General features: G+C 39.7%; 1 protein-coding gene across 1 annotated transcript in view; it reads left to right on the forward strand.

Moving 5' to 3' along the window:
- WNK2 (WNK lysine deficient protein kinase 2) overlaps positions 1-13,457 on the forward strand; it is a 131,216-nt gene extending 117,759 nt beyond the window's left edge. Inside the window, exons 26-28 of the mRNA XM_056851596.1 lie at positions 120-164; positions 3,644-3,903; positions 13,107-13,457. Coding sequence (XP_056707574.1) covers positions 120-164; positions 3,644-3,903; positions 13,107-13,457 — 656 coding nt within the window. The remainder of the gene's footprint in view (positions 1-119; positions 165-3,643; positions 3,904-13,106) is intronic.
- Positions 13,458-14,169: the final 712 nt, after the last annotated feature.

Below are 14,169 nucleotides of genomic sequence, written 5' to 3' on the forward strand. Positions count from 1 at the left end.
TTGCATAATGATTACTTCTCATTGTTTAAAAATTCCGAAGATTTTCCATCAGACTTTTTTTCTTTCCCCTATTTTAGTCTTGCCTAACTTTGTATGTCTTGTATCATTTTACTTTGTAGGGTCCACCCTGAAACGACTATGTCTAGGCAAAGATCACAGTAGTAGTAACTATCCCTCTCTCTCTTTTTTTTGGCTTTTTAATATTTCTTTCGAAGCATGGGCTGCTTTATTTTAAATATAATCTAATGGTTTATATAAACAATAGGCATTGCATCCATTCTCGCATTAAATACAGGCTGCATATGAATTAAGAGTCAATATCTTATTGCTAGATTTGCATGCTGGTGATGTTCTAAGATGCATGTATGTTGCAAGATCACCGTACTTTTTCAGAGTGTACCTGTGTGTTTGTGTGTGACAAAGCTGGGGAGTGTGTTTATCTAATATTTTATTAACACTGCTTCTTTATATTACTGTTTTGCTGCTGGTTGACTAATATAGCTTAACACTTTCTCACACCTATTGAGATGTTTGAATTACTGAACAGTTGTTGAGATTTAATCCTTGAGAATAGCACATCATTTCACTGGTTCATTTTTCCAAAGAGAATAAATTGAGCACAAAAGTTTTAAAGAGCAAGTGTGCGTATCTTATGCTAAGAGAGAAAAGCACTAGTGGCTGTGCTCACTGTCTCTGAAAATTCACAGCAGCAGAAATAAGATTTTGGTACATTGGCTCATCATAATGTCATTTAACAACAGCTACGAACTTTTTTGCTCCAAATCTTGGTCTTTGACTTGGCAGTTAAATGTTCTTGCAAAAATTGGAAAAAATATGTTTTTATATTCCCCTAACTCTAGTTTTGGAATCTGTATATCAGTTTGTGGTGAAAATCGATTTTATTGATGTGAGCAAAATATATTCTCAGTAATTACTTTAACATCAGTTGTCCCAGCTTCAGAATATAAGTGTGTTAAGTCAAGGTTTTTCTTTTTCTTCCCCCTCATCAAGTCACAGCCGACTTGTGGCAACCCCATAGAGTTTTTTATGGGAAGGAATGTTCATCCTTGACTCCCTTGGTGGTCTCCTGTCCAACTACTAACCAGGACTGACCCTGCTTAGCTTCCAAGATCTGATGAGATCAGGCTAAACTGGGCTATCCTGGTCAGGACATTGTCAAGCCACACTAGATACGTTAGATATGCAGCCTGTATACAAGATCTAAGGTAGCTCGACTATGCCTTGACCGAGATACCTTAAGTAGTAATAAACTATATACAATATCTGTGTAGTATTTCTCCATAAACTTTTCCTTAAAGATAAAATAAAATGCTTAAACTGTCATGTAACTTCCCTAAACTGCATTTCGAACTCATGGAAGCACCTGGGAGTTCACTGGGATCAGACGAATGTGGATGCCTCCCTAAATGTTTTTGTTTTGATGGCAAGAACAAAAAAATGCAGACTCCAGCTTTAGATAGATGTGGAACTGAGCATGCAAAAAAAAATTACAGTTTCACTGCACTGATTTTGCAATTGGAGTCTCATACTCATCATCACTACTACTTTGGCATCTTTGGAACCCTTGCTTCAGATCATAGAATCAGAGTTGGAAGGAACCACCAGGGTCATCTAGTCCAACCCTCTGCACAATGCAGGAAATTCACAACTACCTCCCCCACACACACTCAGTGACCCCTACTCCATGCCCCGAAGATGGCCAAGATGCCCTCCCTCTCATGAACTGCCTAAGGTCATAGAATGAGCATTGCTGACAGATGGCCATCTAGCCTGCTTAAAAACCTCCAGGGAAGGAGAGCATACCACCTCCCAAGGAAGCCTGTTCCACTGAGGAATCACTCTAACTGTTAGAAAATTCTTCCTAATGTCTAGACGGAAACTCTTTTGATTTAATTTCAACCCGTTGGTTCTGGTCCGACCTTCTGGGGCAACAGAAAACAACTAGGCACCATCCTCTACATGACAGCCCTTCAAATACTTGAAGATGGTTATCATACCCCCTCTCCTCTTCAGGCTAAACATACCCAGCTCCTTCAACCTTTCCTCATAGGACTTGGTCTCCAGACCCCTCACCATCTTTGTTGCCCTTTTCTGGACATATTCCAGCTTGTCTACATCTTTCTGTAATTGTGGCCAAAACTGAACACAATACTCTAGGTGAGGTCTAACTAGAGCAGAGTAAAGCGATACCATCACTTCACATGATCTGGACACTATACTTCTGTTGCCCCTGCTGTCTGAGGCTAGATGGGAAGAAACCCGAGAAGGGCCTTTTCAGTCATTATGCCAAAACTTTGGAACTCCTTGCACAGGGAGCTTCATCTGGCTCCCTCAATGGTTGTCTTCTGCCAGTGGGTGAAGACTGTTTTGTTCTGTTTGGCATACTCCCAATAACTATATTGACCTCCTTCTTGGATTTTGGTGATGTGTGTTTATAAGTTTTTATTGAATTATTGTATGTATACTTTTATTTTAAATGTTTTCAATGTTTGATGTTCACTGCTTTGGGGACCCTATTTGGGTGGAGAGGCAGCATAGAAATGTTTTAAAGTAAATAAAATAATAAATAATGCAGTAAACAAAGCTGGAATCCTTCTAGTACTCTAGGGAGAATAGGGGAGCTCACAGGGAAATGTATAATTCCCAAACCATAAAACAGAAATCCTAAGCAGGTCTACTCAGAAGTAAGTCTTAGGTCAGCCAATGGGTTTACTTGCAGGAATGTGCTCTTAGAATTGCAGCCTTCAAATGTTAAAGCCAGTACTGAGATTGCAGAGTAGATATATAATATATAGCCCTGAGAGCCATACTCCCTGGGTATATACATACATACAGATCGCAAATGTCAGAGCGGCAGCTCTGTTAATCTGCTGCAGTAAGCTTCTGAAGCTGTCTTGTGAAGTCAGTCCAATATTGTCTAACCTGACTGTCAGCATTTCTCCAGGATCCCTCTTTCATTGAGCTGTAACCCTCTCCAAAGCAAGCAGGCTTCTTGCATATATCAGAGGAAGTAACCTGTAGTCTGTAAAAGCTTATGCTGCAATAAAAATATGTCATTTTAAGGAGCCACAAGACTCCTAGCCCATGTTAATGATGAGTGTATGTAAAGTGCCATCAAGTCACAGCCAACATATGGTGACCCCATAGGGTTTTCAAGACAAGAGACAAACAGAGGCGGTTTGCCATTGCCTGCCTCTGCATAGCAACCCTGGACTTCCTTGGTAATCTCCTGTCCAAGTACTTACCACAGCCAACCGAGCATTGCTATTTTAAGAATATCTGGATTTTTCTGTCCATTTTTAAAGTTCCATTTTGTATAGATTCCTTGCCCAATATTTTCTTTTGTGGGGGATTAATAAAAACAGTGCACTTGCAATGTAATTTTTAAAAGTTTCCCCCTAATTAGATGAATGTATTTATATATCTAATCAACAAAACAACAGCAGGTGTAATATCTTAGACCATTTTTGGAGCAAAACTGTTCTTCAGAAGAAGCAGTTGGAAAGAAAACCAGTAGCTGGGGTTTTGAAATTTTGTGAAAGAGCGAACGAAATGCAAAGAAAAATATAGTGTGCCAGTATTGAGATGCTCAGCTGATTCTTCTCTTTCTGTGATATCTTAGGATCCTCAACAAACAGTCTGGTAGCATGTCCAGACCCTCTACCGCAAACAACACTACAGGTACAGGTACAAGCAAACAATAGTAACAACAAGAAAGGAACTTTCACGGATGATCTCCACAAGCTGGTGGATCAATGGACAAGCAAAACAGTGGGAGTTGTACAAGCTAAACCATCCTTAAATCAACTGAAGCAGAACCAAAAACGGCAAGACATGGAGCCTAAAGCTAATCCGACGCAGACACAGAATGAGATGTGTGGAGTAAGTGGCACTCCTTGAAGAGCATTACATTTTGCTTTGTGTCTGAAAGCCATTGCAGAGCTGGTGTTTGAAGGACCTAAGCTTAAAAGAGCACACTCCATATAAATATCCATTTCACTTCAATAACTGCTAAAATAGCTTAATACTTTTTGTCTCCCTGGACTTGATCTTGACAATGTATGTTTCAGCATAAAAGTTTTTACAAATGAAGAATTGTGACTTAATAGTTGATACACAGCAATACGCTCGCTGGTAATCAAATGTTGCTGGTCTTAATGAAATTTTTAAACAACTTTGCTGAAGTTTCTTTCCTGTTATTTTATATGCATTATTAAAATCTACATCCAGTCCTTTGCTGGAATAGAGGCTTGGTGGCAACAGCTTACAGGTTACGCTAAAGGCTGTGCCAACGATCTGCCTTTTAAAAGGGAAAGGTGGCAACTAAGTATTCATTTTATGTTTAGATTATTGACACATATTTCCTGGTAGGAAGCTTGATTAATAGATGCCAATGTGGTAAAAATGAAAGATGGATCCTCTGTCATCTCCTACCATGCCGCCGCCGCCGCCACCACCACCACCACCCATTCTGGTTATCTTCAATCAGGGTACATGGGATACATGTTGATAAATAAGAATATGCACCCCCCATAATGTACACCCACAGTTATCAGGGTTCACAGGGGCTGCCTCCATTTTCTATGAATATGATGAATGATCCATATACACATAGTATATGTGGAGCAAAAACTATGTTCACGCATTGAAGATCCTCCTTTGTCACTGAAGAGAATGGGGCAGCTCCTTTCCACAGAGAGTACTGTGTGTGTGTTCTGAAATATCCCTGCATAGCTTGCTAGGTATGCTGGATCAGGGTGCAAGTAGAGATGACAACTGGAAAATAGAAGCTAACACCATTCTACAGGGGAATTACTTTATACATGTCATTTATAAAACTTCACTTGGCTCATTCAGGCTGTGTGGCTAGATTTTGTTTCTTGGTGTTTTCTTAGGCGTTGGGATTCGATATTAAATTACTGCTGTTTTACTTTCCTTCTACAAAGACTAAAAAAGTAGTAAACATAGTTTTAATAATAAAAGCACAAAGTCAGAACTCAGAAAAGAACTGGGTATACGTCTATGTAAATGCAGGAGCTGTCTGCCCATAAAAAAACAAATGTTAAATATTGGTTGGTAACACCTACGCACTTTCTATTAGTATTGTAGTTGATTTTTTTTCACAATATGTTTTTATTGAAATGTAAGCTTGATGGTAGCAGTTTTCATAGGATTGTGACAACATTTTTAAAAATGTTAGATTGCAGTGGTGTTCATGGAAGGAACTTTAGCTATGGGATGCGGCAGGGGCCAACTGCAGTGGGAAGCATCAAATTTTTCGAAATGCCCTCCCCTAGAAAAGAAGGAATTTCTGACAATTTTCCCTTTTGACAAACTGCACCATATCCCACATTGCTCCCAAGAGTCCTCCATCCTTCTAGAGAAGTTCTTTTCAGGGGCATGAGGAACCGGAAAGAGAAGGGGAAAGCAGCTAAGATCCCTTCTTCAAGCTGTGCTCCACATGTGGAAGTTGGATTCAGCTTCATTTTAAAGGACAGCAAGAGAAAGAATCGGATTAAGTGTGGGTGGTTGCCTTAGCAATATGACACATTTTCTGAATTTTAAGTCTTATTTCCTAGGCAGGTTACCTTGCTGGGTGCAAATGATTACATGCAGGTGTCTTACTTGCAAAATTGTTTTTCTAATATACTTTAGGTTAGTTGGATAATTATTTATTACAAATCAGTACTCACTTCCCAGCTACAATTTGAATATTTTCCCAGTACTGTATAGGTGATTAAAATTTTCTTATGTTATAATCTTTGCACTCCAAAATATATGCAATTGAAGGGCTACTCCATGCCAGAAGCACATTTAGAGCTGAAAGGGCCTGCAAAGCAGTGAAGAGTCTGGTTCAGCAATCTATTTTCTTTCCTCCCCTTTAAATTGGACAGTAAAATGCAGGAAGTAGGATCAAACAGCCTTAATCCTCTGTCCAGTTGGAGAAAGCAGCTGCATCAAGAGATGCAATCAGAACTTTCATAAAAAATAGGTGCTGAGCTTCTATAAGCCCGAAGAGACTTGTTGCCTTTCCTGAGAGAAGAAAAGAGCATAGAAGCTATGTACCAAATTATTCTATTTTGTAAATTCTTATTGTATACATGATTCACAAACAAACCTTTAATTATGAAAGGTGGTTGCATACTGTTTGAGTATGAATGTAGTATCCTTCCCTTTTTTGCCATACAATATACAGAGTGTTCATCCTGTGTTATTTTTATTCAAAGGAACTGTTCTCAACATCATCCTTCTTCTAAGACAAACCTTTATATATAATACTGGAGAAAGCCGGTATCTCCTCTTAGATCAGTTGCTTACAATAATTATTTTGTCATGATTTATTTGCTTAATGAAAGCTTAGTGCCCTATATAAACCACATCTTTTACTTTCTTAGGAACATGCTTATTTGTGTCTGTAGCATGGACAATTCCTATGGTACACCACCTAACATTACCTTTTTATTTAATCCTGAAAAATGATTGGTCAACACAGATTTGTTATTTTCATGTTGGTCAGTCAAATACAAGGTTGTCCATTTTATCAATTTTTTAACACATCATGAAATGTGCATGGAACATAGTTTTAATTGAAATATGTAATATCATTGTCACCCCATAATTAGTAAACTTTGCATTAATACTATCTTAACTATATCCTAACACAGTATATTACCTTATACTGTGTATGACAACTCTTGAAATGGAAGAAATTATCTTTAAAAGGTTGTGGCCAGTATATTGTACAACTAATTATGTTTTTTTCCCCTATGACATGTGTTGCAATGATTTGGTCAGAGGTGTGAAGAGGAGATAGGGAAAGAGACTGAGTTAGGAAGAAATGCTGAAGTCAGCATGTAGGGTTCAGTCTTGTTTCAGTGACAAGTAGGTGATATGTTAAACATACTGGAATAAGTAGAATGATGCATCTGCTTGAGCTTGACTAGCTAGTTGGCTGGGAAGCAAGAATTTTTGTGTGGGTGCAGGATGAAAAGGAATTAAAAATAGGAGGGAGTAAAGTCTGCACTTGCTTCAGTGAACATTTTGTTTCTGTTGCTTTTGTGAATAATTTAAGGATCAAGTAGGATTGGCCATTCCTCATAGTCTTCTTCAGCATATGAGAGAGAAGGTGGGTTGCACTCTACCAGTTATAAACTTGTGGAATTCACTGCCCCAGGATATAGTAAGGGGTACTGATTTAGATGAATTTAAAATCGGTTTAGACATATGCATGAAGCAGGATGCTGGACTAAATGGACCATTGATGTCATCCACCATGGCTACTATTATATTCTTACGGTCATACCAACTGTAGCATGACACATGAATCATATAAATCAAGGCAAAAGTAGAGAAGAATCACATACTGAAAACTTATTAAATTACGTTACAACAGTACTATAATTACTGCTTTATTATAGACTCTGATCTTTTATTATGGATCCTGATCTAGCTGACTTCATGGGCTGTCAGCAGTAGTGATGTGTAACAACGGGGGCTCTGGAGGCAAGTGTTGCATCCCATTGTCAACAAAAGATGCATCCAGTCAATGTAGCAGGACGCAAGTAAGCATAGTGAGGTTGATGGACGGTGTATCTAGATGTGCATTCAGATCTGCATCAGTGACATGTGGAAGCTTGTATATATGTACAGGTCTCTCTTGCTGGATCAGAAATGTGGTTAATGGATCTGTTCAGCACTTAAATTTCGTTGATTACAACTATCTAAACATATTTGCTATCTCATCCTAAGCATATTTACTCAGAACTAAGTATTCCTTATTTTAATGGTACTTATTCCCAAGTCAGTATGCATAGCATTAGAGATGGGCAGCCCAATCCTGAAGGGGGGCAATTAGGCCACGCCACTTCCACAGAGGCTTCCCAGCCACCCAAAATAAAATACAAAGCATTTAAATTAGGAAAAGGGGGAAATGCCCTCATTAAAAAGAGCGAGGCTATGCCACAGCGGCATGGCTACCAGGCACTGGCCTGGTTTGCCCCCTCACCAGTGTAGGTGCCACTTTATTCCGTGGTAAGGTGGTACCTATGCTGGTGCGGGGTCACACTGGCTCCTAAAGGCTTTAACCCCCCCTTTCAGGATCACAGCCTTAATGTCTTGAGGATTTTTATAACTAATTATACAGGAAATAATAGATTTGGAAGAAATGCAAAGAAAGGTTTGGTGAATTTTGCACGAAAAAATGGTTTATGCTTAATTCATATTGCTATATACACAGAGGAGAACTTGATATGCAGGAAGAGGTTTTTTTTTGGTATTAATTGTAGCTGGAGTGGCTGTCATTGACATATGGACCACTACTATAGGTCCCTGGAACCCTCAATGACAAAAGGGTCTGAGACTGAATTTCACACTGTCCCAAGATGAAGAATATCTAAGATATTGGTAGGACTTTGGTTAGGAGGATTAGATACTTTCAGGAATCTTGGGGGATCATTTAAAAAATAGAGCTCTAATGAATTGTGTATCATATATTAGAAAAGTCAGAAATAAGCACAGAAGGGTGCCCAGCGTCATTAAACAGCCGGAAGAAGGTTCAAACGAGCACTCCGTGAACTATATATAAATTTAGATGCTAAAGAGGACATTGCTAACGATACCGCCCCCCCAAAAAAGAAAAGAAATAAAAAGAATTCCAAGAGGACCATGAAGATCTCCAAAAGAAACACTCCAAACTAGGTGACTGGATAGCAGAGATAAAGTCAAAGCTTATGGGGACAAAAGAATCCTCCTTCTTCATTCATGCCTAAAGAGAAAACTACCTATAGCTATCGGGGAAATGTGTCGAGTTTTAGTAGAAAGTTAATAGATACAAATGTGATGTTTGGCTCTAAAAACAGTTGACCTTATGAGCATGATAAAGTTGTTCTTTTTGGCAAGAGGTGTGAGGTGATGAGCCAGAGCCAAAGGCTCATGATCCCTGGTTTTTAACCTGCGGCTCCATGTGAGCTGTTTCAGTGGAACCAGAACCAGCTCAGAATGTCCTTGTTCATCACCTCTGTTAAGTGTGACTGGGAAGGCCTGTTGTGTTGCATGTTTTTGTTTTAATTTTTATTATTTATGTGGATTTTACTTTGTAAGCAGCTTTGATCCCCCAGTATAGGAGAAAAGCATGATAAAAAGCTTGTTGATAAATGGAAACAAAGCCATAAATATAGTATATGGCTTAGTGAGAAGCAAGTGATGGCCCTCCTGTTCACAGTTAACTCTGCTCCTTCTTCCATGCCCCCTCTATGGCATATTCTGCTTCTTTCTTTCTCCATCCCCTTAACCTTTGTCTGCTGCTGCTTTTCCTGTGCATCTGCAGATTCTACTCTCTTCCTTTCCCTGCTACTTTTTCCTCCTTTCCTGTGACCTCAATCTAGTCCTGGGATTGAAGTTCAGTTTACAGTGAGGGGAAAAGGTATTTGATCCCCTGCTGAATTTGCCCGTTTGCCCTCTGATGAAGAAATAACCAGTGCATAATTTTAATGGTAGGTCTATTGTAGCTGTGAGAGACAGAATAACAACAGGAGAAACCCAGAAGACAAAAGTCAGAGATTGATGTGCATTATAATGAGTGAAATAAGTATTTGATCCCTTTGCAAAAGATGACTTAGTACTTGGTGGCAAAACCCTTGTTGGCAATTACAGAGGTCAGATGTTTCTTGTAGGTGGCCACCAGGTTTGCACACATCTCAGGAGGTATTTTGTCCCACTCCTCTTTGCAGATCCTCTCCAAGTCAGTAAGATTTTGAGGCTGATGTGTAGCTACTTGAACCTTCAGCTCCCTCCACAGATTTTCGATGGGATTAAGGTCTGGAGACTGGCTAGGCCACTCCAGGACCTTAATGTGCTTCTTCTTGAGCCACTCCTTTGTTGCCTTGGCCGTGTGTTTTGGGTCATTGTCATGCTGGAATACCCATCCTTGACCTATTTTCAATGCCCTGGCTGAGGGGAGGAGGTGCTCACCCAAGATTTGACGATACATGGTCCCATCCATCGTCCCTTCGATGAAGTGAAGGTGTCCTGTCCCCTTAGCAGAAAAACACCCCCAAAGCATAATATGGTTGATAGGGGATCAAATACTTATTTCACTCATTATAATGCACATCAATCTCTGACTTTTGTCTTCTGGGTTTCTGGGGTTTTTCCTGTTGTTATTCTGTCTCTCACAGCCACAATAAACCTACCATTAAAATTATGGACTGGTCATTTCTTCATCAGAGGGCAAACAGGCAAATTTAGCAGAGGATCAAATACTTTTTTCCCTCACTGTAGTTACTCATGAGAGTTAGAATCATGGAAATTAATTAGTATGAGATGAAGGAAGTGTTTGGTATATTGGCAGGTAGCGTAACACCATGGCTGACTGACCAATGAATTTTCTTATTACCTCTAGTTCTGATTGACCACAGTCAAATGGGTGGAAATGAAGTGTCCGAAATCCAGCCTATGTCCTTTACCTTCTCTTAAGCTTTATAGCATTACCTTTCCCACCTGGGCCAGCAAAACATTTCATGTGCAAATGCTGATTCATGCATAATTCCCACATACTGGACTGTAATCCATCAATGCGAGACACTCTGTTGCCATTACTGAGCAAGAATGTGTGTGTATGTTTGTTGTTCAGGACTGATATTGGGAGTCAGCAAGAACAAATATGAAGGTTATATGAGACCTGATCTTTAAGTATACTTACACATAAGCTTACTTAAGCATAAAAATAAGTTCCATTTCCATTCAGGATTGATGGCCAGTACAGAGTTTGTAAGCACCTGACCTGGATGGCCCAGGCTAGCCTGATCTCATCAGATCTCAGAAACTAAGCAGGGTCAGCCCTGGTTAGTATTTGGATGGGAGACCACCAAGGAATACCAGGGTTGTATGCAGAGGAAGGCACTGGCAAACCACCTCTGTTAGTCTCTTGCCATGAAAACCCCCAAAAGGGGTCGCCATAAGTCGGGTGCGACTTGACAGCACTTTACACACACACACAGGCAAACAGGAGATGTAAGAAAGATAGCCTCGTTTTTTTCTTGATAATGTTTAATATGTAAAACAATAGAATTCAATTAGGCTGTTGCTATGAGCCACTGTGGGGACACAAAAAATATATGATTGTAGGCGAACAATGATCATTTAGAGGACCCTAAGCTAAATTTATTTATTTTCAATCTTATAGCCCATAAAATCTAGCCCATAAAGCAGTTTTATTTATGCTGAATGGCTGGCCAGATGTAAAAACATGCCACTTGTAAAGCAACGACAATGGGAATCAACTTAAAGTTCTTGGAGACAGAGCTCTTGGAGTCAGAGATCTTCAAAAGCTCTTGGAGACAGTCTACACTGTTGTGTTACATTTCTTTTTGGACTATGATGAATGCAATACTTCAGCCAACAGTTGCTGAGAAAAACAATTGGATACCATCTACCTCTGGAATGTTCTGAAGGGGCAAAAGACTATTATTATTATCCCTTTTTAAAACATATTTGTTCCTCGTGTTTAGCATCCTCCCCTAATATTCATCATACTGTCAGATGCCTGTGCTCAACAACTGGGAATCCCTTCTTGATAGCTGGCACTGACTTTATTGTAGAGCTACCCACCTGTGAGGGGATCAGGTTGTGCCCCCTCCCCCCCCCAAATAAACTTCCTGTTCCTGGACCATTCTCTGAAGAATACAACAGCAAAATAAAGTAAAGAAGTGACCACTACTGGTATAGGCTATCCAGCTCTGCTCTATGAGCGTTAATCAAACATCACAGGAGAACTGGTGGAAACCGTTGGCTCTGCTGCCATAACTACTGCAAGTCTGTAGGGTGAGTGTGCCCAATACAATTGGGCATTCCATGATGCTTGCATCTTTCCTCTGTTAAGCACAGGAATTAATTATGGAATGAAGAACAAAAAGTGCTGCAAAGGAACTTGTTCTTGTGAATGCTATTAACAATGTGGTTCATTTCACCACTTTTTAAAAAAATGATAGAAGATTTTCTTGGAACCAGAATTATTTAGTGGTCTTTTTCAGCCAACATATTAGAGGTCAGAATTCCCCAGATATGCAAAACAGGGTTTTGTTTTGTTTTACTTCTTAGGCAGTCTCACTTCAACTTGTGTACATTTTTTTAACCTTTAAAATGTCTCACTAAATTTCGTGGCTGTAATTCAAATCAATATCAGTTCAGCCCTGATCTTGCAGACCATGGGATTTGCCCAAAAGAAACACCACTCAAGAGGAGGCGCTGACTTAATAGAATCACTGCCAGAAGTTGTAAATTATATGTGAAATTAAAACCTGCCATGCGGGGACCAGACAGCCCTCTTGTGAAATAATTGCTCTTGTGGTAGTGGGCCTATTATTAAGAACATAATTCTCAGGAAGTCAGCAGCTCTCGGTGTTCAGAAAAGAAAGCTTGCCTGCTCTCTCATCCAGTTGTGCAATGTCTAGGTATTTTCAATGAGCAATGAAGCTGAACTGCTTGGTGTAACCCCTTTTGTGTATGTGTGTTCAAATGTCTACAACCTTTCTCTGGGGAGATTGCTAAAGGACAATGGGTTGCACAAATAGTGTAAGTTTCCATGTCTACAGACCAACATATTATGGGCTGCCTGGCTTCAGCTGAAAACTGCTTACAATATGCATAGGCAATCAAAATTTCCTACTTGATGTCAAAAGGGGGTGGGATAGGAGACAGAACTTCCTTGTTTTGTTTTGAAAGAATGCAGTTTGTTTATTACCACTAACTCCCTACATATAGAATAATATAGCTATGTGGTGGCGTTAAATTTAACTGAAATTAATTGGGAGTGTAGAGTGACCAGGGAACTCAGCCCTTACTATGCAAATGAATCTAGAGGGATTTGAATTAGAACAGTAAATCACATGCAGACAGCTGCATTTGTTAATGGTACCACCTCATTCACAATCTCAACCACTGGGGGGAGCAAGACCAGCACATACCCTCAGATTAAACTGGAGTATGACAGCATTGATTTGCAAATGGTCCTTGCTATAAAGCAATATTATTGCACCGTTAGGAGGCTACGAGCTTAATAGCTGTGCTTTTTATGTTTGTTTTTGTAGGTTAATTCAGTCAGAACAGGAATGGGGGACAAGTGCTTTGTTCCAGTGTCTTGCCCAGTGCCAGCTGCATTAACTCCTGGAGTTCCACCATCTATACCAGTGCCTATGCCAGGTACTACCCTTTCTGGCACAGTAAAACCTTTTGTGATGCCTCTTTGTCAATTTGGAGGACTTTTTCCTACACCGGTTTTTGGAGTGCATGGGTCAGGCCTGACAGCACAGCCGGGAATTGTGGGAGGCCAGAGCACGGCCTGCTGTCCAGCTCCTGAAAAAACTGGCTTGCCTCTGTTGCCAGGGCCAGGGCAGCAACCTGTTGTCAGCCCACCAGGCCCTCACTTGAGAATAACCTAGCTTTGTTGCTTCCTGATTTCTGAGGATGATTTCCAGATTGTGAGTGTTGAGTGTTTGAGCCCATAAGGGGTTTCTGTTTACCTGTTGGTTCTCCGTTTCAGGCCTACTAATGCACCCAGCCATGCGCTGCATCAGGCAATCACTGTGAAAAGATTTCACACAGTTTTGTTGTTGTGGCAAAACTTGCTTCGCTGCCATTGCTGAAGACACTTTGTTTTGTGTTCTGATGTTTGAAACTGCAACCTTTAAAGTACATTTACTTGAATCGATGGTTAGATGACTGTATTAATCCGGCAGGAGTATAGTGCCTTGAATTCAGGCTTTTCAGTTTATCTGGAAAGGTGTAAAAAAAAAAAAAAAAGTAGACAAGTGTATATTTACAATCTGCTTGTGTGAGGTTAAATTTTTAATTTGCAATATATAAATATATGTATATATAACTGAAAGTTTACATTTGAGACTCAAGAAATTTTATTCTAGTTTCTCTTGTAAGTGCTTTTATTCTAACTGATGGTTGCCATGTTTACAGGAAGAGTTACTGGTCAAAAAGTCTTCTTTCATTTGAATGAAAAGTAATGCAATGAGTAACTTGATTTTTTTAAGAGGAGTATTTATAGGAGCTTGAAAGTAAGTTGAATATTATGTATGCAGGGAATAGCTTTGGGCAGTGCAATTTGTCATGCAGTCTTTCTGGGGGGAAAACTTATGTTTT

This window comes from Euleptes europaea, chromosome 1 (assembly GCF_029931775.1).
Source record: "Euleptes europaea isolate rEulEur1 chromosome 1, rEulEur1.hap1, whole genome shotgun sequence".
In the NCBI taxonomy this organism is placed as follows: domain Eukaryota; kingdom Metazoa; phylum Chordata; class Lepidosauria; order Squamata; family Sphaerodactylidae; genus Euleptes; species Euleptes europaea.